Source organism: Oryctolagus cuniculus, chromosome 11 (assembly GCF_051225735.1).
Source record: "Oryctolagus cuniculus isolate XC-2025 breed Fujian yellow rabbit chromosome 11, ASM5122573v1, whole genome shotgun sequence".
Lineage (NCBI taxonomy): Eukaryota > Metazoa > Chordata > Mammalia > Lagomorpha > Leporidae > Oryctolagus > Oryctolagus cuniculus.
In genome coordinates this window covers 103,087,567-103,113,961 of record NC_142877.1, presented here as the reverse complement: position 1 = coordinate 103,113,961, position 26,395 = coordinate 103,087,567, and the positions used below count along the sequence as shown (strand labels likewise).

General features: G+C 39.7%; 1 protein-coding gene across 2 annotated transcripts in view; it reads left to right on the top strand.

The window, feature by feature from the left end:
- Positions 1-26,395, top strand: part of BLTP3B (bridge-like lipid transfer protein family member 3B) — a 135,635-nt gene that overhangs the window by 38,438 nt on the left and 70,802 nt on the right. For both annotated transcript variants that reach the window (XM_008256938.5, XM_070052743.2), the window contains 4 exons: positions 5,915-6,077; positions 7,285-7,323; positions 21,898-21,989; positions 25,905-26,094. In XM_008256938.5, the coding sequence (XP_008255160.3) occupies positions 5,915-6,077; positions 7,285-7,323; positions 21,898-21,989; positions 25,905-26,094 (484 nt within the window). The remainder of the gene's footprint in view (positions 1-5,914; positions 6,078-7,284; positions 7,324-21,897; positions 21,990-25,904; positions 26,095-26,395) is intronic.

Sequence of the window (26,395 nt, the reverse complement as noted above, 5' to 3'; positions counted from 1 at the left end):
GAACCCGAAAGACTTCCATAGCCTTGGCAACTCATGACTAGAGCCTAGGGAGATTTCTGACGCCAGAAACAAGAGTGTCAAATTGTTAAGTCAATAACAGGAGGCCGGCGTCATGGCTCACTAGGCTAATCCTCCGCCTTGCGGTGCTGGCACACCGGATTCTAGTCCTGGTCAGGGTGCCGGATTCTGTCCCGGTTGCCCCACTTCCAGGCCAGCTCTCTGTTGTGGCCTGGGAGTGCAGTGGAGGACGGCCCAAGTGCTTGGGTCCTGCACCCTCATGGGAGACCAGGAGAAGCACCTGGCTCCTGGCTTCAGATCAGTGCGATGCACCGGCCGCAGTGGCCATTGGAGGGTGAACCAACGGCAAAGGAAGACCTTTCTCTCTGTTCTCTCTGTCTCTCTCTCTCACACTATCCACTCTGCCTGTCAAAACAAAACAAAACAGGACTCACTGCGTATGTGTTGTCCAATGTGAAGTAATGCTATAACTAGTACTGAAACAGTATTTTTACACTTTGTGTTTCTGTGTGGGTGCAAACTGATGAAATCTTTAGTTAGTATATACTGAATCGATCTTCTGTATATAAAGAGAATTGAAAATGAATCTTGTTGTGAATGGAATGGGAGATGGGAGGGGCACGAGTGGGAAGGAAATTATGGGGGGGAAGCCAATGTAATCTATAAACTGTACTTTGGAAATTTATATTTAGTAAATAACAACAAAAAAAAAAAGAATGGAAAATGACCTCAAGGAAAAAAAAAAGTACCTGATGGGTAAAGTTAATATTTTTTAATTTTTAGGGTTGTTTTGAGAATTAAATAATATATGAAAGTATTTTAAATTAAACCTTCCATTTATTATTATCATTTGCTAGATATTTTGTCTGTTGATGTAAAGAGAACTGATTTCATAAATATGATTCTAGCAATATAACAATACTTTCATCCCTCCTTCCCTCATACCTTCCTTCCTTCTTCATTCTTTTTTCTTTTAACTTTTTACAGTAATGTTCTTTCAATTTACTTTATGATTACAGGCTTAATGTTCATCTAAATAAAGAAGTCTGCAAGTAAAAAGTAGAAAGACCACTGTTTCACAGAAATATAGACAAGGGTAGTAAAAAATAATCAGATATCACAAGATGTCAATTTTGCTCATATATATAAGGGTTTTTTAGAGTGTAATATATACTTAGGTACTACAAATCAAAGAAAACATATATTTGTCTTCCTGGGTTTGGCTTATTTCACTAAGCATAATTGTCTCTAGTTGCATCCCTTTTGTTGCAAAACAGGGGATTCCATCTCAATTGAGGCTGAGTAGTATTCCATAATGTGTATATACCACATTTTCTTTTTCTAGTCATCAGTTGATAGACATCTGGGTTGATTCAGTATCTTAGCTGTTGTGTTTTGCACTACTATAAACATGCCGGAACAGGTGTCTCTTTCATATGTAGATTCCATTTCCTTTGGGTATATTCCCAGCAGTGGAATGGCTGGGTCATATGGGAGATGAATTTTCTGGTGAATTTCTGAGGAATCTCCATACTGTCTTCCATAATGGTTGTACTAGTTTACATTCCTAGCAACAGTGTAATAGGGTACTGTTTTTTTTTTTTTTTTTTACATTTCTACTAGCATTAGTTATTTTTTGATTTTTGGATGATAGCCATTCTGACAGGAGTAAGGTGAAATGTCATTGTGGTTTTTATTTGCATTTCCGTGATGGCTAGTGATCCTGAGCATCTTTTCATGAGTCTATTGGTCATTTGTATTTCATCCTTGAGCCAGGTGCTTCTCCTGGTCTCCCATTCGGTTGCAGGGCCCAAGCACTTGGGCCATCCTCCCCTGCCTTCCCGGGCCACAGCAGAGAGCTGGACTGGAAGAGGAGCAACTGGGACAGAAGCAGGCGCCCTAACCAGGACTAGAACTCGGGGTGCTGGCGCCACAGGTGGAGGATTAGCCAAGTGAGCTGCGGCGCCGGCTGGAGTTAGTTCTTTAAATGTCTGGTAGAATTCAGCAGTGAAGCCATCCAGTTCTGGGCTCTAATTCCGGAAGAGATTCTTCTGCAGTTTTTTCCTTAAGACTGTTCCTGAGACTATACTATCTCCACTTTTAGTAAACTTATCTTTTCCTGGACTATCAGTGATCTCCCTCCCTATTCCACCATCTTGGAACCTCCCCTCAAGGTGACTGTTAAGTAATGACTTTGCCCTGCCATTTTTCCAAACACATTGCTGTTTTTTACTTTGAATTTCCTTTGAACTTAAATCGGGAGATTTTCTTCCTTTACTTTCTTTCATTGTGATGACCATGTTTCTATGTTTCTGTGTGCAACACATCCTTAAGCATCTTTTGTAGGGCTGGATGGGTGGTGACAAATTCTTTCAATTTCTGTTTGTTATGGAATTTCTTTATTTCACTTTCATTCATAAATGAGATCTTCGCAGGCTACAGTATTCTGGGTTGACAGTTTTTTTTTTCTCTTAAGATTTGGACTATATTTCGCCATTCTCCTAGGCTGTAGGGTTGTTTTTGTTTGTTTGTTTTTTTATTTGACAGAGTTAGTGTGAGAGACAGAGAGAAAGGTCTTCCTTCCATTGGTTCACCCCCCAAATGGCCACTACAGCCAGAACTATGCCGATCCGAAGCCAGGATCCAGATGCTTCCTCCTGGTCTCCCATGTGGCTGCAGGGCTCAAGCACTTGGGCCATCCTCTACTGCCCTCCCAGGCCACAGCAGAGAGCTGGACTGGAAGAGGAGCAACCAGGACTAGAACCCAGTGCCCATATGGGATGCCGGTGTTGCAGGTGGAGGATTAACCAAGTGAGCCATGGTACCTGCCTGGCTGTAGGGTTTCTGATGAGATGGCATGGTGAGTCTAATTGGAGATCATCTGAAAGTAATCTGGCATTTCTCTTATGCACATTTTAGAATCTTCTCTTTCTGTTTTACCATTGTGAGTTTGACTACAGTGTGTCTTGGCAAAGATCTTTTCTGGTCATGTCTATTAGGAGTTCTATGTGCTTCCTGTACCTGGATATCCCTTTTTTTCTCCAAATTAGGAAAATTTTCTGTTATTATTTCACTATAATGCCTTCTAATCCTCCCTCTCTCTCCACACCTTCATGGACTCCTAGAATCCATATGTTGGGTCTTTTCTTTTTTAGTATCCTGTAGTTTCCCAACAGTGTTTTTTAGTTTTCTAATTTCCTCTTCTTGTCTTTGTTTTGACTGTATAATTTCCTGTGCTTTGTCTTCTAAGTTGGATATTCTTTCTTCTTCACCGATTCTGTTGTTAAGGCTCTCCATCACATTTTTTATTTATTTTTTATTGAGTTCTTCATTTCATTTTGACTTCTCTTTAAGATTCCAATTTCATGGGAGAAATTTTCTTTCATGTCCTGTATGAATTTTAGTATTTCTTGTATTTGCTTTGTTATTACATCTGTGGAATCTTATGATCAATATTTTGAATTCCATTTTTGCATGTCTTCCATCTCATCATGGTCACAATTTCGTGTTGAAATGTTGTGTTCTTTTTGGGGCATCATGTTGTCTTCCTTAATCTTTGTTTCTTGAATTGGTGTGTTTGTTGTTTGGTTATGGAGATCCTTGTCGGTTTCTCTTCCTCCTCCTCCTCCTCCTCCTCCTCCTCCTCCTCCTCCTCCTTCTCCTTCTCCTTCTCCCTCCTCCCTCTTCCCTCTTCTTCTTCTTCCTCTTTTTTTTTTTTTTTTTTTTTTTTGCTGTGGCAGATTTTATCTTTGTACTATGACTCTGTAGATAAGTGGAATATCTGCTTTCAGTGAATAGTTAGAGGCTTGTGGCTGTGGCCAGGGAGCTCTGTTCATTTCTTCAGGGTGAAGGTTGTGCCTAAGGTGACACACCCAGGTTTGACATGGTAAACCTCTCTCTCTTTTTTTAATCAGGAGGGAAATTTATTCTGCTCAGTTGTGGTCTTCTCCTCAAAGGAGACCAGTGCTGGAGCACTAGCCCCAGTGGGTATAATATTCGTCTGCCCTTTCCCAAGGACCAAAGGATCTGTTCAGTCCTCAGTGTAAGTTCAAATCCCCCAGCAATGTCTCTTACCAGGTAACTAGGAAGCCCTGAGCTTATGGAGTCTCCCACTGTGACTGCCCAAAGCCCAGCCACGCTGTGAGTCCTCCTACACACCCTTAGTTTTTTTTTTCACAGTCCAGTTCAAAAGCCTCACACACTCACAAGCTCTTAGCCCTCTGTTAGTTCTCCCCATCAGCGTGAGGAGTCTCTACTCGGCTGGTTGCTGGGCACAGACAAGAGCCGGTCCAGCTGTTATGTATGTCCATAATAGCCCCTGCTCTGTCGGCTTGTTACCTGATGTCGTTGTAAAATAATGGGAGAGAAAGAAATGTGTCCATCCCATCCTTTTTTTTTTTGTTTTTTTTTCTCCTCTAGTTTGGCAGTTCCATTATCCCCCACGGGGCTCCAAGCCGAGTTCCCTCTAGGCTCTTCCTGTATCTTTATCACCAACGGCTTGGGCTACTGTGGTCTGGTCTTACCTTACTTTCCAATGCTGTTACTTAAGCTCTTGGCTGCTGGAGTCCAGAGTTGTGGGTGTCCACGCCCTCCACCTAGGTCTTTTGTGTCCCTCTAATTTCGAAAGAGTTTTCTCCCTAACTCTTCCATGAGACTACACTCTCTACAATTTTTTAAATCTATCTTCTCCTGGGCTAGAGCCGTAAGTTCCCTTCCTACTCTGCCGTCTTGGAACCGCCTCATTGGACTTTTGTTTTAAAACATTATAGAGAACTTGAATTCTTTAGCTAGGATTCATGGTGCAGTTTCCTTTTAACTGTTGACATTTTCTTTAAGCACCTAACTCCTAGAGAAGGAATAAGAGATACATACCACTAATTCAATATCCTAAATAATTGTTGTTTTTAAAAGTCCCACATAAAACACAAAAATCAGCTGCTAAATATAATTGTATAATCCCCTTCCTCAGAGACCTTTTAAGAACTGAGATTATGTTCCATAATTTATGCCTGGAGTGATTAGGGTCCATTTTTAATACCAGGAATCAGTGGGTGATTTTAAAAAGAATATGAATATCCATTGATCATCTTCTTTCTTAAGATGATGAATGACATCTGCTGCTGCTGCTGGTGCTGCTAAAAGGGTTTCTCTCATCCTCTTCTCTGTAGGTTGCCTAACAGTGTAGGACTATACAGTTCTGTGATGTGATCTCTAGTGAAATGAGTAAGATGTAATAGAATATAACTCAAGCCATCTTCCCTCTTGCATAGTGCCTTGAAGATAGTGGATGCCCACTAAACAGGCAGTTCGAAGGCAGTAAGAACCATTGCTTCATTATATATGGGAATATGATTTTCAAATATAAGCCCTGAAAATTGTAGGCTTTGCATGAAGTTATAGATATGAGATATCAAAACAATGAAAAAAAAAAACATTGGATGTAGATTAAAATAGAGCCAGGATGGCATTGTAGCATAGTGGGTTACGTTGCTGCTTGATATTCCTGCATGATGTATCAGAGTACCTGGTTCAAGCCCAGCTCCTTCACTTCTAATCCAGTTTCCTGATAATGCATCCTAGGAGGCAGATGATGAGTTAAGTGCATAGGTCTCTGCCACTCATGTGGGATGGCATTTTGGACTCCTACTTTCAGCCTGTTCCAGCCCTGACTATTCCAGGCATTTGGGATGTGAGGCAGTAAATGTACTACCTACATCTTTGTCTCTGTTCCTTTGACTTTGAAGTAGATGAAAATAAACATTTTTTAAAGTGTAACTTATCACTGTGGTTCTGTGGTTCTTAGTTCTGCTATTAAATTTTTAATGCTCTGTATATTTATGACTATGAATTACAGTAACTGACACTAAAATAAATATCAACATATCTTCTCTTTTAGGTTTACCAAAAATTTATCTCCTGACAAGATAAATCTAAGTACTCTTAAAGGAGAAGGTGAACTGAAGAATTTGGAGTTGGATGAAGAGGTGCTCCAGAATATGTTAGATTTGCCCACGTGGCTTGCTATCAACAAAGTTTGTTGTAATAAGGCATCCATTAGGGTGAGACTGATATTTATGTTTCCTTTCTCTATTTCATCTCTGTCTTTCAAAATGAATATTTCATTTTAAATAATTCTTTCAAGAAACAGTTAACATAATTTAGAGAAAAGAATACCTTTATGTAAGTAGTTGTATGACTGTTTTTTGAATGTAGTTGAAGTCATACAAGGGTACTTCACAAATTTGTAGAAAATGAGCATTATTATTAAATTTTACTACTTCACAAACTTTTTGAAATACTCTTAATGTTATTAGTTTATATACTTTAATTTTTAAAGATTACTAATAATTTTCTAATCATTTAAATTTGGCACATATTCAAAGATAGTTTATCAGTGAGTTTTATTGTTATGAGGCATTTTGAATTTGTAGTGAATAAATATTTCAAGTAAAGACAAAAAACTGATAAGTTATTTTATTATACTGCACACTTTACTTTCATTTGGAATTTCATCCCCTTTCTTCATTTGCTTCTTCACTTCGAAAGTCTTAGTTTATTTATTTACTAATATTATTGTGCTGCAGATTCTTACTGTTTTACCTCTTTTTGACTATCATGTCAACTTGTATCACTTCTTTAAGATCAATCATAATTTGAGAGTCTGCTCAGTAGAAATACTGTGTGCTACTTTGTTTCATAAAGTTAAAATATGGGCTAAGAAATGATTATGGAAAATTTTCCTGTATCCTTTGGTGTTTATTTTAAGTTTTTGTTCTCCATAAACATAAATAACTACAAAGACAGGACATTTTTAATGCAGGTATATTTGAATGCCATTTATTGATATTTTGCCTACATATTACATTAATGGTCTCATTTTTTATTTGTATATCTGCAAAACTATTGATCAGAATTCTAGAATCGAATAAATTTTAAATGATAAGAATTTTGATTACACTTTGCTGGAAACTCTTCATTTAGATTATGAAATTAAAAGGTTTTAAGGACTAAGAAACAATAATTAAAAGAACTTGAAGTCCTATATTAAAGGCTAAGTAATAAAGCTCTTTATATTTCTTACATAAAATGGATACATCTGATTTTAAAATTGTAGATGAGTCACTCAGTTTATGATTTGCAATTTAAGAAAAATGTCATGTGATGTGATTTGGTGTTTATCATTGTATTGAGAGAACATCTGTGTTGATTACTGTTTTTCTTTTTTGAAAAAAATTATGTTTTAAAGAAAAATGTTTTTAATTGTAGATCCCATGGACAAAATTGAAAACACACCCCATCTGTTTGGTGAGTTCTGAAACTGCCTCAGAAATAAACATATGTGCATGTTATCTACTACTCTGTTACAATCTTCTGTTTCAAGAAAACAATTTCTTGGATTTATCATTAATTATCTTTCACTTTGATGGGACATAGTTTTCTTAGCCCTTAAATGAAAAGTTTACAATGAGAGGGTATTTAAATTTTTCAGGTCTAGCATATTAGGTCTAAGTAGATACATTTTATTTTATGGTTGAACAGTGTATTGATTATGGGGTTTTTATTTTATATATATATTAAGATTTATTTTTATTTATTTTAAAGAGTTACGAGAGAGAGAGAGAGAGAGAGAGAGAGAGAGAGAGAGAAGGTGAAGAGATCTTCCATCTATTGGTTCATTTCCCAAATAGGCACAATGGCCAGGGGTGGGTCAGGTGGAAGCCAGGAGCCTGGAGCTTCTTCCAGGTCTCCCTGTGGGTAGAGAGGCCCAAGCAATTGGGATATCTTCCTCTGCTTTCCCAGGTGCATTAGGAGGGAGCTGGATTGGAGGTGGAGCAGCTGAGTCTTAAACTTTGCTCATATGGGATGCTGGTGTTGCAGGTGGCTGCTTAACGCCCTATACCACAATGCCGACCCCAAGGACATTTTTCTTTTTATTATTATTATTATTTATTTTTTATTTTTTTGACAGGCAGAGTGGACAGTGAGAGAGAGAGACAGAGAGAAAGGTCTTCCTTTGCCGTTGGTTCACCCTCCAGTGGCCGCCGCGGCTGGTGCGCTGCGGCCGGCGCACTGCGCTGATCCGATGGCAGGAGCCAGGTGCTTCTCCTGGTCTCCCATGGGGTGCAGGGCCCAAGCACTTGGGCCATCCTCCACTGCACTCCCTGGCCACAGCAGAGAGCTGGCCTGGAAGAGGGGCAACTGGGACAGAATCCGGAGCCCCGACCAGGACTAGAACCCGGTGTGCCGGCACCACAAGGCAGAGGATTAGCCTAGTGAGCCGCAGCGCCGGCAGGACATTTTTCTTTCAATAACCTTTGACTCAGAATTTTTCTGCTTGTTCTTTTACCTGTCTTGTAAGTTATCTAATATGTTCTTGAATGTACTTTTTTTAAATTAAGGATTTATTTATTTACTTATTTGAAAGAGTTACAGAGAGAAGGAGAGGAAGAGAAAGATCTTCTGTCTGCTGGTTCATTCTCCAAATTACTGTTACCATCAGAGCTGAGCCAGGCTGAATCCAATAGCTTTATTGAGGTCTTCCACATGGGTGCATGGGCTCAAGTACTACAGCCATCTTCTGCTGCTTTCCCAGGAGCATTAGCAGGGAGCTGGAAGGAGCACCTGGGACACAAACTGGCAGACATACGGGATGCCAGTGTGGCAGGCAGCAGCTTAATCCCCTCTGCCACAATGCTGGCCCCCAGATATACTTTGCTTCTTAAGAAAAATTGGTCTTTTCTTAATTGAGTGATTCATTCTTTTTTCTTTGGGCTGGAGTGGTAGAACAGGAGAAAGAGCACGGAGAGCATAACCAGGTAGGGACAGCCAGTGTCACATGTGACTGGTGCTGAGGATGAGCAGTGTGACCTCTGTGAGGGCAGAGCTCATGCTATGTCTCATCCCGTGTTGCTTCCCCAACACCTCCTGCACTGCCTGGCACTGTAAAGGCAACAACTCCAGGGAATAAAACAAGACAAAAGGGGCAGGCACACTCAGCTCTGGTGTAGTGAATGAAGGGTAGAACACCCCAAGAGAACCTAGCAAGAAGAAAATCCACTGAAAAATGAGGCTGCACATTACGGGCAGCTTTGGGTTTGGAGGTGTTGTGGTTTAGATATGGTTTGCATGCTTGCTCCAAAACCTGATGTGCTGAAAAATTGGTCCTCAGAGTGGCAGTGTTGGGAGGTGGAGGAGCCTTTTAGGGTTGGGGTCTTGTGGCAGGTGGCTAAATCACTGGTGCAGAAATCCTCAGAAAGGATTTCTTTTTTCCCCCAGAAACCTTTTATTTAAAGAATACAAACTTCATGCATTTCATAAATACAACTTTATGAACATAGTAATTCTTCCCACCATACCTGCCCTCCCACCCACACTCTCACCCCTCTTCCTAGCACCTCTCCTATTCTCATTCTATTGTTTACAAAGATCCATTTTTAGTTAACTTTATACTTTATGATTAGTTTAACAAATAGCATGAAAAAGAATTGTTTCTTAACAGTCAGGACAGGGGCTGTTCAAAGAAATTGCATCTCAAAGTGTCAATTTCATTTTTTAGGTGCTCTATCAGTTACTACAGAAAAGGGAGAACATATGTTATTTATCCTTTTGGGATTGGCTTATTTCACTAAGTATGATGTTTTCTAGTTGTATCCATTTTGTTGCAAATGACAGGATTTCATTTTTGTTTGTTTACCGCTCTGTTGTATTCCATGGTGTATAGATCCCATAATTTCTTTATCTAGTCTTCAGCTGATGAACATTTGGGTTGATTCCGTATCTTGGCTATTGTGAATTGAGCAGAAGTAAACATGGGAGTACAGATAACTCTTTCATAGGCTGATTTCATTTCCCTTTTGTAAATTCCCAGGAGTGGGATGGCTGGGTCATATGGTAGGTTTATATTCAGAATTCTGAGGTATCTCCATACTGTCTTTCACAGTGGTTGACCAGTTTATATTCCTACCCACAGTGGACTAGGGTACCATTTTCCCCACATCCTTGCCAGCATTTGTTATTTACTTATTTCTGTATGAAAACCATTATAGCTGAGGTAAGGTGAAACATTGTGGTTTTGATTTGCATTTCCCTTACAGCTAGTGATCCTGAGCATTTTCTCATGTGTCTGTTGGCCATTTAGATTTCCTCTTTTGAAAAATGCCTGTTTAAGTCCTTTGCTCATTTCTTAACTAGGTTGTTTTGTTGTTGACTTTCTTGAGCTCTTTATATATTCTGGTTATTAAACCTTTATCAGTTGCATATTTTGCAGATAACTTCTCTTATGCTGTGGGTTGTTTCTTTACTTTGCTGTTTCTATTGCAATGCAGAAGCTTCTCATTTTGATGTAATGTCATTTGTCAAATTTAGCTTTGATTGCCTGTGCCTCTGGAGTTTTTTCCAAGAACTCTTTGCCTATGCCAATGTTTTGCAGGGTTTCCTCAGTTTTTCTCTATTAATTTGATGGTATTGGATTGTGGATTTAGGTCCTTGATCCATTTTGACTGGATTTTTGTTTAAGTTGTAAAGTAGGGATCTTGCATACTTCTGCATGTGGAGATCCAGTTTTCGTAGAACCATTTGTTAATGAGACTGCCTTCCTCCAGGGATTGATTTTAGCTTCTTTCTTTTCTTTTTCAACTTTTATTTAATAAATATAAATATGCAAAATACAACTTTTAGATTATAGCAGATTTTCTCCCCCATAACCTCCCTCCCACCTGCAACCATACCATATCCCACTCCCTCTCCCATCCCATTCTTCATCAAGATTCATTTTCAATTATCTTTATATACAGGAGATCAACTTAGTATATACTAAGTAGAGATTTCAACAGTTTGCACCCACACAGACACACAAAGTATAGAGTACTGTTTGAGTAGTAGTTTTACTGTTAATTCGCATAGTACAACACATTAAGGACAGAGATCCTACATGAGGAGTAAGTGCACAGTGACTCCTGTTGTTGATTTAACACTTGACACTCTTGTTTATGGTGTCAGTAATCACCCAAGGCTCTTGTCATGAGTTGCCAAGGGTATGGAAGCCTCTTGATTTCACAAACTTCTATTTTATTTAGACAAGGCCATAGTCAAAGTGGAAGTTCTCTCCTCCCTTCAGAGAAAGGTACCTCCTTGTTTGATGGCCTGTTCTTTCCGCTGGGATCTCACTCACAGAGATCTTTCATTTAGGTCATTATTTTGCCACAGTTTCTTGGCTTTCCACGCCTGAGAAACTCTCATAGGCTTTTTAGCCAGATCTGAATGCCTTAAGGGCTGATTCTGAGGCCAGAGTGCTGTTTAGGACATCTGCCATTCTAGGAGTCTGCTGTGTATCCTGCTTCCCATGTTGAATTGTTCTCTCCTTTTTTTTTGACAGGCAGAGTAGACAGTGAGAGAGAGAGACAGAGAGAAAGGTCTTCCTTTGCCGTTGGTTCACCCTCCAATGGCCGCCGCGGCCGGCGCACCGTGCTGACCCGATGCAGGAGCCAGGTGCTTTTCCTGGTCCCCCATGGGGTGCAGGGCCCAAGCACTTGCGCCATCCTCCACTGCACTCCCTGGCCACAGCAGAGAGCTGGCCTGGAAGAGGGGCAACCGGGACAGAACCCGGTGCCCCGACCGGGACTAGAACCCAGTGTGCCGGCGCCGCAAGGCGGAGAATTAGCCTAGTGAGCCACGGCGCCTGCCTCTCTGCTTTTTAATTCTATCAGTTTTTATTAGCAGACACTAGTCTTGTTTATGTGATCCCTTTGACACTTAATCCTGTCATCATGATCAATTATGAACTTAAACTGATCACTTTGACTAGTAAGATAGCATTGGTACATGCCACCTTGATGTGATTCAATTGGAATCCCTGGCACATTTCCAGCTCTACCATTAAGGGTAAGTCTGAGTGAGCATGTGCCGAACTATACATCTACTATTCCCACTCTTATATTTAACAAAGATCACTTTTCAGTTACATTTAAATGCCTAAGAATAATTATGGTTTTGATTTGCATTTCCCTGATGGTTTAGCTCCTTTCTTAAAGATACGTTGGTTGTAGATGTGTGGGTTGATTTCTGGCATTTCTATTTCGTTCCATTGGTCTATCCATCTGTTTCTGTACCAGTACCAGGCTGTTGTGATTGTAACTGCCTGTAGTGTCTTGAAATCAGGTATTGTGATGCCTCCAGCTTTGTTTTTGTTGTATAGATTGTGTTCGCTATTCTGGGTCTCCTGTGTTTCCAAATGAATTTCAGCATCATTTTTTTCTATATCTGAGAAGAATATCCATGGTATTTTGATTGGTATCACTTTGAATCTGTAAATTGCTATTGATAGTGTGGACATTTTAATAATATTGATTCTTCCAATCCATGAATATGGAGATTTTTCCATTTCTTTGTATCTTCTTCTATTTCTTTCTGTAATGTTTTATAATTCTCATCATAGAGCTCTTTGACATTCTGGTTAAAATTATTCCAAGGTATTTGATTGTTTTGGTAACTATTGTGAATGGGAGTGATCTTAGAAGTTCTGTCTCAGCTGTGGCATAGTCTGTGTATAGATAGGATGGTGATTTTTGTGTATTGTTTTCATACCCTGGCACTTTACCAAATTCTTCTATGAGTTCAATAGTCTCTTAGTGGAGTCTTTTGGATCCCCTATGTATAGAATCATGTCATCTGCAAATGGGGATAGTTTGACTCCCTCCTTCCCAGTTTGTAACCCTTTGATTTCTTTTTCTTGCCCAATGGCTCTAAAACTTCCAGGACTATAAAATAGCAGGGTGAGAGTAGATATTTTTGTCTGGTTCCTGATCTTTGGGGACACACTTCCAGCTTTTCCTCATTCAGTACTCTCTTGGCCAAGAGTTTGTCTTAAATTGCATTGATTGTTTTGAGGAATGTCCCTTCTATATCCAATTTGCATAAAGTTTTCATCATGAAAGGATATTCTATTTTATCAAATGCTTTCTCTGCATCTATTGAGATAATTGTATGGTTTTTGTTCTTCAGTTTGTTAATGCGATGTATCACATTGATTGCAAATGTTGAACCTGCATACGTGAGATCCACTTGTTTTGAGTGAATTATGTGTCTGATGTGTTGGATTTGATTGGCTAGTATTTTGTTGAGGATTTCTGTATCTGTGTTCATCAGGGCAATTGGTCTTTAGTTCTCTTTCTCTGTTGTGTCTTTTCCAGGTTTAACAATTCAGGTGTTGCTAGCTTTAGAGAAGGATTTTGGGAGTATTTCCTCATTTTTAGTTGTTTTGAATAACTTGAGAAGAATTGGAGTTATTTCTTCTTTAAATGTCTTGTAGAATTCAGCATTGAAGCCATCCCATCCTGGGCTTTTCTTTGTTGGGAGGGTATTTATTAGTGATTCAATTTCTGTCTTTGTTGTTGGTCTGCTTAGGTTTTCTATGTCTTCATGGCTCAGTTTAGGTAGGTTGTATGTGTCCAGGAATCTATCCATTTCTTCCAGTTTCCCAATTTGTTATCATACAGCTCTTTGTAGTAATTCCTGATGATTCTTTTTATATCTGTGTTGTCTCTTGTTACATTTGCTTTTTCATCTCTAATTGTATTTATTTGGATCTTCATTTTTTTTTAAGTTGGCTCAGTGGTGTGTCTATTTTGTTTATTTTTTCAGAAAGCCAGCTCTTTATTTTGCTGATCTTTTGTTGTTGTTTTTTATTTGTTTGTTTTCAATTTTTTTTTATTCTCTGATTTTAATTATTTTCTCCTACTCATTTTGGGTTTGGTTTGCTGTTGTTTTTCTAGTTCTTCGAGTTGTGTTGATAGCTCTTCTATTTGGTACCTTTCAAATTTTTTGATGTAGGCACCAATTGCTATAAACTTCCCTTAAACACTGCTTTTGTTTTATCCTATAAGTTCTGATATGTTCTATTGTCATCTTCATTTGTTTTGAAAAATTTTTTGATTTCTCGTTTTATTTCTTCTATGACCCACTTCATTCAGCAGCATGTTGTTCACTCTTTGTGTGACTGTATATTTTCTAGAGATTCTTGAGTTGTTGATTTCCAGCTTCATTCCATTGTGGTAAGAGAAGATCGGTGGTATGATTTTGATTTTTTTTTAATTTGCTGAGAATTGTTTTATGGCTTAGCGTGTCATCTATCCTAGATAAAATTGCATGCACTGGTGAGAAGAATGTGTATTCTGCAGCTCTGAGGTGAAAAGTTTTGTAGATATCCGTTAGGTCCTTTTGTTCTGTAGTGTAGATTAACACTGTTGTTCCTTGTTATTTTCTGTGTGGTTGACCTGTAATTGGGTGTGTATACATTTGTTATAGTCACATCTTCCTGTTAAATTGATTAGATAGTGCCCTTCTTTGTCTCTTTTAACAGTTGTCATGTTAGTCCATTAGGATAGCAACACCAGCTCTTTTTTGGTTTGTGTTAGCATGGTATATCTTTTTCCATCCTTTAACTTTCAATCTGCATGCAACCTTGTTGGTGAGATGTGTTTTTTGTAGGCAGCAAATAGATAGGTCTTGTTTTTTATTCTACTCAGCCAGTCTATATCTTTAAACTGGATTGTTGAGGCCATTTATATTCAAGGTGACTATTGATAAATAAGAACTTGACCCTACCATTTTTCTGGGAAAACTCCCATTTTTTATTTTGTATTTCCTTTGTAATTTCACTGGGAGATTTTCTGCATTCACCTTTTTTCATGGTGATGACTCTCTGTGTGTTTTTGTGTGTGTGTGTGTGTGTGTGTGTGTGTGTAGCTCTTCCTTAAGCATCTCTGCAAGGCTGGACAAATGATGACAAATTCTTTAAGTTTCTATTTGTTATTGAAGGAAGGTCTTTATTTTACCTTCATACAGAAATTAGAGTTTGCGTGGCACAGTATTCTGGGTTGACAGTTTTTTTTTCTCTTAAGATTTGGACTGTGCATCTCCATTCTCTTCTATCCTGTAGGGTTTCTGATGAGAAGTCAGCTGTAAATCTAATTGGAGATCCTCTGAAAATAATCTGGCATTTCTCCTGTGCACATTTTAGAATCTTTATGTTTTACTGTGTTGAGTATGACTACAATGCATTGTGGTAAGGATATTTCTGGTCATGTCTATTAGGAGTTCTATGTGCTTCCTGTACTTGGATATCTCTTTCTTTCTCCAAATTAGGGAAGTTTTGTATAATTATTTTACTAAAAAGGCTTTCTAATCCATTTTCACTTTCCATGCCTTTATGAACTCCCATGACCGTATGTTGGGTTGGTTGATAGTATCCTATAAATCTCCAACACTTTTTTAGTTTTCTAATTTCTTCTTCTTTTCTTTTGTCTGACTTTAAGGTTTCCAGAGATTTGTCTTCTAACTCAGATAATCTTTATTCTGCCTCACTGAGTCTGTTGTTAAGGCTTTCTACCACAGTTTTTATTTGTACTACTGAATTCTTCACTTTCAATGTTTCATTTTGCTATCTCTTTAAAATCTCAATTTCACAGGAAAACTTTTCATTCATGTCATGTATGGATTTTTGTTCATGTATTTACCTCTGATTACTTCTCAATAATCCCATGATCCATTTTGTGAATTCCTTTTCTGGTATTTCTTCAGTCTCTTTATCTTCACATTTCTAGTATTGAAGTGTTGTGTTCTTTTCAGGGAGTTATGTTGTCTAATTTATTCTTGTTTCTTGAATTGCTGTGTTTGTATTTGAAATTTGTGGAGATACTTGTTTTTTTTCTATTTTCTTTTTTTCCCTGTGATGACTTTTATCTTTGGACTACAACTCTGTGGTTTAGTGGAGTATCTACTCTTTTACTGAATACCCAGATGTGTGTACCTGATGTGGTCAGGGAGCTCTGTTCAGTGCCCCAGGTTGAGGGGAGAGTCCAAGATGACACTGAAGTTGGGCATGGTCAATTTTTTTTTTTTTTATCAGAGAGGAGGGTTTTTCTGCTCTTTTGGTGTTTTCTCTTGCTAACCTCTTCTCCAAGGAGACCAATGCCTGGCCATTAGCCCCATGGGTACAGTATTTGTCCAGGCTGCCACAATAACTACATAAAGGATCTGTGTAGTTCTTGATGTAAGCACAGGACCTGCAGCTGTGACCCTCAACAGGGAATCAGAGATTCTCCCAGTGTGTGGAGCTGCCAAAAGTGACTATCCAATGACCCAGCCACATCCTGTGCCCTCCCACATAGCCATAGTGTTTTTTTTGTTTGTTTTTAAGATTTTATTTATTTATTTGGGAGGTGAAGTCAAAGATAGGGAGAGACACAGAGAAAGATCTTCCATCTGCTGGTTCACTCCCCAGAAGGCCTCAACAGCTAGAGCTAAGCCACCGATCAGGAGCCAGGAGCTTCTTCCACATCTCCCATGCAGATGCAAAGTCCCACTCACTTGGATCATCTTCTACAGCCTTCTCAGGCCACAACAGAGAGCTGGATTGGAAGAGGAGCAGCTGGGACACGAACCAGTTGCCCATATGGGATGCCAGCTCTGCAGATGGTGGCCTTATTTGCTACTCTACAGTGCTAGCCTTAGCCCCAGTGTTTTCACAGTCCCAGCACACAAGGCTCTCACAGTTATGAGCACCCAGCCCCTTGTCAATTCTCCCAGCCAAACCCAGGGATGTCCTCTTGGCTGGTTGCTGGACGTGTGGACACAAGCTGGTGCAGCTGTTACCTACATCCAAAATGGCACCACCGTCTCTTGTATTATAGGACTCCTATGCCAACTGGTCTGTTCCAGCCTTTTTTTCCCTTTAGGTTGTCAGGTACACTGTCCCCTATAGGGCTCCAAGCTATACTCACGACAGGCTCTTCTTGCAGCTTTATCACCAGTGGCTTGGGCTGCTGCATTCTGGTCTCACCTCATTCTCCATAGGTGGTTCTGAGGCTCTTGGCTGCTGGCATCCTGAATCATGCACGTCCATACCCTCCACGTAGGCCCACAGTTCCCTCTAAGTTGCATGGAGTTTCCTCTGTAGTTTGCACCTAACTCTTCCCTAAGATTGCACTCTCTCCACATTTTAAATTTCATTTAGGTAATTTTTTTTTTTTTTTTTTTTTTTTGCCAGAGTGTCTTGGCTTTCTATGCTTCAAATATTCTCATGGGCTCTTCAGCCGGATCTGAATGCCTTAAGGGCTGATTCTGAGGCCAGAGTGCTTCCCTTCTATGAGTCTGCTGTGTATCCTGCTTCCCATGTTGGATCGTTCTCTCCCTTTTTGATTCTATCAATTAGTATTTGCAGACACTAGTCTTGTTTATGTGATCCCTTTGACTCTTAGTCCTATCATTATGATCAATTGTGAACAGAAATTGCTCATTTGGACTAGTGAGATGGCATTGGTACATGCCACCTTAATGGGATTGAATTGGAATCCCTTGGCATGTTTCTAACTCTACCATTTGGGGCAAGTCTGATTGAGCATGTCCCAAATTGTACATCTCTTCCTTCTTTTATTCCCACTCTTATATTTAACAGGGATTACTTTTCAGTTAAGTTACAACACTTAAGAATAATTGTGTATTAATTACAGAATTCAACCAATAGTATTAAATAGAACAAAAAAAATACTAAAAGGGATAACGTATTAAGTTGTTCATCAACAGGGCAAGGGCTGATCAAGTCTCATAGTGTTCATTTCACTTGACAGGTTTTCTTTGTGGATAGTTGTCACTGATATGTGTCCCTTTGGGACTGGCTTAATTCACTCAGCATGATGTTTTCCAGATTCCTCCATTTTGTTGCAAATTACCAGATTTTTTTTTGTTTGTTTACTGCCATATAGTATTCTATAGAGTACATATCCCATAATTTCTTTATCCAGTCTACCGTTGATGGGCATTTAGGTTGATTCCAGGTCTTAGCTATTGTGAATTGAGCTGCAATAAACATTAAAGTGCAGACCACTTTTTTGTTTGCCAATTTAATTTCCTTTGGGTAAATTCCAAGGAGTGGTATGGCTGGTATGGTAGGGTTATATTCAGGTTTCTGAGGAATCTCCAAACTGACTTCCATAGTGGCTTTACCAGTTTGCATTCTCACCAACAGTGGGTTAGTGTCCCTTTTTCCCCACATCCTCGCCAGCATCTGTTGCTGGTAGATTTCTGCATGTGAGTCATTCTAACCGGGGTGAGGTGAAATCTCATTGTGGTTTTGATTTGCATTTCCCTGATTGCTAGTGATCTTGAACATTTTTTCATGTGTCTGTTGGGCATTTGGATTTCCTCTTTTGAAAAATGTCTTTTGAGGTCCTAGGCCCATCTCTTAAGTGGGTTGTTTGTTTTGTTGTTTTGGAGTTTCTTGATCTCTTTGTAGATTCTGGTTATTAATCCTTTATCTGTAGCATAGTTTGCAAATACTTTTTCCGATTCTGTCGGTTGCCTCTTCACTCTCCTGACTGTTTCTTTTGCACTACAGAAACTTCTCAATTTGATGCAATCCCAATAGTTAAGTTTGGCTTTGACTGCCTGTGTCTCCGGGGTCTTTTCCAAGAACTCTTTGCCGGTGCTAGTATCTTGCAGGCTTTCTAATTTTCTCTAATAATTTGATGGTGTCGGGTTGTAGATTTAGGTCTTTAATCCATGTTGAGTGGATTTTTGTGTAAGGTGAAAGGTAGGGGTCTTGCTTCATGATTCTGCACATGGAAATCCAATTTTCCCAGCACCATTTGTTGAACAGACTGCCCTTGCTCCAGGAATTGGTTTTAGATCCTTGATCAAATATAATTTGGCTATAGATGTTTGGATTGATTTCTGGTGTTTCTATTCTGTTCCATTGGTCTATCCATCTGTTTCTGTACCAGTACCATGCTGTTTTGATAACAACTGCCCTGTAGTATGTCCTGAAATCTGGTATTGTGATGCCTCCGGCTTTGTTTTTGTTGTACAAGATTGCTTTAGCTATTCGAGGTCTCCTGTGTCTCCATATGAGTTTCAGCATCATTTTTTCCAGATCTGAGAAGAATGTCTTTGGTATCTTGATTGGTATTGCATTGAATGTATAAATGGCTTTTGGGAGAATGGACATTTTGATGATATTGATTCTTCCAATCCATGAGCATGGAAGATTTTTCCATTTTTTGGTATCCTCTTCTATTTCTTTCTTTAAGATTTTATAATTCTCATCATAGAGATCTTTAACGTCCTTGGTTAAGTTTATTCCAAGGTATATGATTGTTGTTGTGGCTATTGTGAATGGGATTGATCTTAGCAGTTCTTTCTCAGCAGTGGCATTGCCTGTGTGTACAAATGCTGTTGATTTTTGTGCATTGATTTTATATCCTGCTACTTTGCCAAACTCTTCTATGAGTTCCAGCAGTCTCTTAGTCGAGTTCTTTGGATCCCCTAAATAAAAGCCGAGGACCAGATGGATTCACTGCTGAATTCTACCAGACATTTAAAGAAGAACTAACTCCAATTCTTCTCAAACTATTCAGAACAATTGAAAAAGAGGGAATCTTCCCAAATTCTTTCTATGAAGCCAGCATCACCTTACTCGGCATAGTTAATTCTTCTTGGGTCACTGTGCGTTTTTTTTTTCTTTTCTTTTTTTTTTTTATACTGTGTCCGTGTTAAGTGGACTGCCTGCTGTTGGAGGAGCCTTGGAGGCTTGAGATGGGTGCGGCCTGAGAGCTCTGCCTGGTTCTTCCTGGTTAAGGGTGTGCAAAGGTGACACCCTCAGGTTATGCGTGGTAAATCTCTCTCTTTTTATTTATTTATTTATTTTATTTATTCAGGGGGTAAGTAACACCGCAGGGCAGGGCTGTGCAGAATTGATGGTATTTCGCTTCCAGTCTTTGGCTCCTCTGGACTCCCACTGGGTTGCCTAGGCTACTGAATTGTAGTGACTCAGTTCCTTAGCTCTCCCCCATTGATATGTAAATCCAGAGAGGAGGCCTGCTCTTTGTCTCTTGGGAATTCTTCAAGCCTTGCAGCCTTGTAACCTTTGCAAGGTTAGGGGGAAGAGAAACCCCGAAGCTTTTTTTTTTCCTTCTTTCCGGTAGTGAGTTTGCTGCACTTTCCGGCCCCCCTCTAGATTCTGACCCCCGTTTCCCCACCAATGTCTCAGGTTATTGAGCTCACCTCCCCTTCCAGCGCCGATGTGTGGACTCGGAGCCCTGAGCGTCCCAAGTCTCCCCGCTGTTGTCTGTGTGGCATGCACTCCCCTTGGAGCACTGGCGCGCAGACCCTGGGGCTTCCGCGGCTCGGTCCCGCGACTTGGCTTCCGCGCGGTGGGCGACCTTGTTCTGCCAGTAGGTCCTCCGATTCACGGCTGCTCCATCCAGAAGGGTTTCCCCTGCAATTGTTTTTTGGTTCTTTTTTCTGCGGCTACCGTAACTCCCCTTTTATTAAACTAAATTTTCCCGGACTATCGGTGCGCGCCCTCACTATTCCGCCATCTTGGCTCCGCCCCCCCAGCATCACCTTAATCCCTAAGCTGGAGAAAGATGCAGCATTGTGTCGCTCCCTCTCTTCGTGGAGGAATGACACAGGACCCTGCGCTGTTCTTTTTTTTTTTTTTTTTTTTTTTTTTTTTTTTTTTTTTTTTTTTTTTTTGACAGGCAGAGTGGACAGTGAGAGAGAGAGACAGAGAGAAAGGTCTTCCTTTGCCGTTGGTTCACCCTCCAATGGCCGCCGCGGCCGGCGCGCTGCGGCCGGCGCACCGCGCTGATCCAATGGCAGGAGCCAGGAGCCAGGTACTTCTCCTGGTCTCCCATGGGGTGCAGGGCCCAAGCACCTGGGCCATCCTCCACTGCACTCCCTGGCCACAGCAGAGAGCTGGCCTGGAAGAGGGGCAACCGGGACAGAATCTGGCGCCCTGACCGGGACTAGAACCTGGTGTGCCGGCGCCACTAGGCGGAGGATTAGCCTAGTGAGCCGCGGCGCCGGCTACCTGCGCTGTTCTTTTGTCTGCTCGGCCCTTCCTGGGTTTGCTGCTGGTCCTTCCCGGGTTGGCTGCGAATCCTTCCACCTCTGTGGAAGGGCGGCTCCCCCTGCCACTTTCCCCACTTCCGCGGGGGAGCGGCACACCGCCGGCTGGCTCTCTCGGGGGCTGCTCAGATGTTATCCGGATGTTCCCCTTAGATGTTCCTGGTGCATGTTGTCTCTCTCCTCCTTTGTAGTCCTCTTCCACCAATCCCAACTCTGCTACCCACACGCCGAGTATGCTACTCTCCTCCAATCAGGAGCAGGTCCTGCAGTTTATTGGTTGAACTGGAGGCAGCTGCGTAGAAGCTGTTTCCTCCTCTCCCAGCGCCATATTGTGGGAGAGCAGATGCATAGAATAAGTCTTAATTCGAGTAACTTAGTCTAGTCCTAGTTGCTCCCCACAGCATTGAAAGAGAATTACAGACCAATAACCCTGATGAACATAGATGTAAAAATCCTCAATAAAATTCTCACCAATAGAATGCAACAACACATCAGAAAGATCATCCACCCAGACCAAATGGGATTTATCCCTGGTATGCATGGATGGTTCTATGTTTGCAAATTAATCAATGTGATACACCACATTAACAGACTGCAGAAGAAAAACCATATGCTTATCTCAATAGATGCAGAGAAAGCATTCAATAAAATTCAACACCCTTTCATGATGAAAACTCTAAGCAAACTGGGTATAGAATCAATACAATCAAAGCAATTTATGAAAAACCCACAGCCAGCATCCTATTGAGTGGGGAAAAGTTGGAAGCATTTCCACTGAGTTCTGGTACCAGACAGGGATGCCCACTCTCACCACTGCTATTCAATAGAGTTCTGGAAGTTCTAGCCAGAGCTATTAGGCAAGAAAAAGAAATTAAAGAGATACAAATTGGGAAGGAAAAAGTCAAATAATGTTTTGATAATTTATGTAAAGTAAGATATCCAACTAATTGTTTACCTTTTAAATATTTTTATTAGTCCCTGGATAAAGTAATAATGGAAATGAGTACATGTGAAGAACCACGAGCTCCTAATGGCCCATCCCCAATTGCAACTGCTTCAGGACAAAGGTAAACTATTTCTGTGAATCTGTGTCACTCTTGTAGTATGTTTTTTCTATAGTCAACTCAGTTATCTGCAGTAACCGGACAGAAAATACAATCCCTTATCCTTATACAGCTTCTATTTCAGTTACTTCTCCCATCAAACATTTTATAGTGTTAGTTATATATACTGTGAAAATTTTGGCTTCTTATATTTGTCTTCCTTTCCTTGCTGTTAAATAAAGGTGATTAACCAAGGGTAGAGCAGTAGCAGAAAATGGAAACAAAATGCTTAGGCATTCTATAAGTCAGACAGTCTGTGAATATATAGTCCCCTCATTTTCCATGATTTTGCTTACTGCAGTTTCAGTTACCTGTGGTCTAATACAATCAGACAAAGCTTAACAATTCCTAAGTTTCAATTTAAACTCCTGTTCTGAGCAGTATGATGAAATTTTATGCTGTGCTGTTCCACTTTTGAGAGATGTGTCATCCATTTTTCTACCATATCCATGCTTGTATATACTATCTGCCCATTAGTAGCTTTTTCGAATATTTGTTAAATTTTAGCACAATTTTATCATAATGTACTTATTTCTTAAACTCTGAATCAACTCTATTGTTGTAATTACATTCTTTTTTTAATTAATTTTTTAAACCTCCTTTCTCTGAAATTTTATTTCAGTAGGTCTGGAATGTATATCAAGAATATGAATGCAGAGTAGGCATTTGGTCTAGCAGTTAAGCTGCTGATGAGGATGCCTCTGTTCTACATTGGAGTGCTTGGATTTAATTCCTGGCTCTGCCTATTAATTCCAGCTTCCTGCTCATGCAGCCTCTGAGAAGCAGTGATGGTAGTTCAAGTAATTGGGTTATTGCCACTCATATGGGAAACTGGGATTGAGTTTCATCAGCCCTGGTGTTTCATCTTGGCCTAGTCCCAGTCATGAGCATCTAGGAAATGAAACAGTAGATGTAAGATCTTTCTGTCTCTCTTGCTGTCTCTCCGATACAGGTGCCAGGGGCACAAGTACTTGATCTGTCATCCCCTGCCTCCTGGGAAGCATTAGCATAAAGCTGGTTCAGAATACGAGTAGCCAGGACTTGAACCAGTGCTCTAATATGGGGTGTTGGCATTACAAGTGACAGCTTAAGTCACTGGACCACAGAGCCAGCCCTGTGGTAAACTTTGTAAATTCATTTTGTCACTTCACTTGTGGAGATAAACTCCTATGTAAAGATTATCAAACTCAGAAGAAACTCAGTAAACTGTACCTTCATCTTTTTAGCTAATTATAGACAATATAATCTCAAAGATGTAGACTTTAGTCATTGGTTCAGAATTCACCCTTCCGATGGTAGATCTTGCAATATATATTGTAATATTTTACTTTTAAAATTTTTTTAAGATTTATTTTTTTGTTTGAAAGGCAGAATGAGAGGGAGAGAGGTTCTGTCTACTGGTTCACTTTTCAAATGGCTACAGTGACTGGAGTTGGGCCAGGCTGAAAGTCAAGAGCCAAAAACTCCATTCTGGTCTCCCATGTTCGTGACAGGGACCTAAGCACTGGGGCCATATCCCACTGCCTTCTCAGGCACATCAGCAGGCAGCTGATGGGAAGCAGGGTAGCCGAAACTAACTAGCACTGCAATATGGGTTGCTGGCATTGCAAGGGGGAGCCTAACCTACTGCACCACAACACTGGTCCTGGATTGTTACATTTTAAAAATGTGTATAAAATTAGAACAGGTAGAGTTAGATACTCCAAAGGGTATTCCCAGATAACTATGGTGGAAATATTCTTTCCAACTCTAGAAATATTTCTATATTGAATGACCAGTATTTGCTGTTAGGATCAAAGTAGCTCTTCTCTAAGATGATGATGAATTCATGCCCTTCAGTTCTCAGTTTTCTAAACTCAGTAGCTGACTGCCTCATTTTATACCAGAATTACCTAAAGCAAGCCAAGGAGTTTTTAAGTTTCTATACCTACATCAATTCACTTAAAGAGCACAGCAACCTTTTCAGACAAACGTAATTTGCTTTTCCAAAGGAAGAAACTGAGACTTTCAGGAGGTTTTTTCTATGAATGCTACTATTAATAATTATAAATGATGCTTATATTTTACAAAGTATTTACCTTGAATTAAGACTTGGCTTATTTAGTTCATGTGCTTATTTCATGCAATATATATATAATTTATGAGGTATTGCCTAATTTAAAAGATGAGTTATCTGGGGCTGGTGCTGTGGCGCAGCAGGTGAAGCTGCCGCCTGCAGTGCTGGCATCCCATATGGGCATCAGTTTGAGTCCCAGCTGCTCTGCTTCCCATCCAGCTCTCTGCTTGGGCCCCTGTACTCGCGTGGGAAAGCTTGGAGGAAGCACCTGGCTCCTGGCTTCAGATTGGCACTGCTGCAGCCATTGCGGCCAGCTGGGGGGTGAACCAGCGGATTGAAGACCTCTGTCTGCCTCTCCTTCTTTCTCTGTGTAATTCTGACTTTCAAATAAATGAATAAATCTTTAAAAAAAAAGGATGAGTTATCTGAGACTTAGAAAGTTGAAGTAATTTACTCATTAAGATAGTATGTGAAAAAAGAGCAGCAGCAAGTATAGAGGAGGGATGTGGGTGATGGATAGAGATGATGGGTTCATTTTAGACATAATGAATTTGAAATACATGAAAGGCAGCCTGGGTAGAGATATCTGGTGGGCATTTTAATTTTATAGTCTAAAGGCCCACTAAGAGAACTGTTTAGAGATATTTAGAAATAATGGGCATATTGATGATTATTGGAATAATCTGACATTTGGGCAAATTCTACCACCCTTGCTGCCAAAATACATTGGCAATCTGTATTTCAGTCATCCTATACTACTCATTCTCAAGATGTGACCTCTATTTTCCAATCTCTGTGCCTTTACCCACACTTTTCCCTATTTAAGATTTCCCTTCCTTCCCTTCTTTCTGTGGAACCTTCATCCTTCCTTCCTGGACTTATTTCTCCCCAGTTATAAGCAGTTTCTCCTGCAAGATGTATACTGTTGATTCCTTTTTTAAAAGCACTTAACTATAGACTGCCTAATGTTACACTTACTAGGGTATGTTTTCTCCTTCTCAAGCAATTTGTGAGTCTAATGCTCCAGTGAAGTTTTTGTTTTCTTTAGGCCCCAGCTTATTCACGTGGATCAATAAATACTTGTTGAATTGAATTAAGAGTGTGGATTTTTTTTTCTTTTGATTTATTCCCAAATATTTGGTTCGATTCCAATTAGACTTTATAACCTTCTTTGTGTAAGGTAATTAGCCCTGTGTTACTTTATACATGCTAGTTGTCCAGATTAATGCTTTTTGTAAGTAAACAGCTATGGGCATTGATTTTAATAAAGTAATCCAGAGAGTAACTTCCAATTTTAAAAATCCTTTACATATTTACAAGAGAATTTTTTTTTTCAAGATTTATTTATTTATTTGGAAGGCAGAGTTACAGAGAGAGGAGGAGAGACTCAGAGATCCATCTTTAATCTGAAGCCAGGAGCGTGCAACTCAGTCCAGATCTCCTTTGTGGGTGACAGGGGCCCAACTACTTTTGTATCATCTACTGCTTTCCCAGGTGCATTAGCAGGAAACTGGAGAGTAAGTGGAGCAAATGGGACTCAAACCAGTGTTATTACAGAATGTCAGTGTTGCAAACAGCAGCTTAACAATCTGGGTCACATGGACCCCTGGGAAAGCATTCTTATAACTTACACATAACCAGACTACATTATTATTTTTAGGAAAAAAACCAAATTAGTTCTTTAATTATTTTGTAACAAAATTGAAAAATATAACATTATGACAGTCTGTATATTTGTTGAGAATATTAACAGATAACTTACACTTTTCTGATTTTTATTTTTTGCCTTTAGTGCGTTATTTTCTGTTTGACTTTTTTTCCAGTGAATATGGCTTTGCAGAAAAAGTAGTTGAGGGAATTACTGTTTCTGTGAATTCCATTGTTATCAGAATTAGAGCAAAAGCCTTCAATGCATCCTTTGAACTTTCTCAGCTGCGTATCTATAGCGTAAATGCTAACTGGGAACATGGAGATTTAAGGTTTACTCGTATTCAAGATCAACAGAGAGGAGAGGTAACTATTTTTTAAAATTTTTTTTATTTTCAGTTGACATACAGTATTGATACATATTTTTGGGATATAGCATGACACTTCAATTTGTTTATACAATGCATGATGATCATATTGGAGTAACTGGCATATCCTTCACCTCAGATATTTATTGTTTCTTTTTATTTTTTTAAAAAAATCTCCGTGATAAATTTTTAAAGACATTTAAAATAATTATCTTATTGTTGTCCAGATGCATATATTATTAGATTTACTTTCCTTGCCTTTTAACTGTACTTTTCTTTGTATTACTCTTAACCATTTA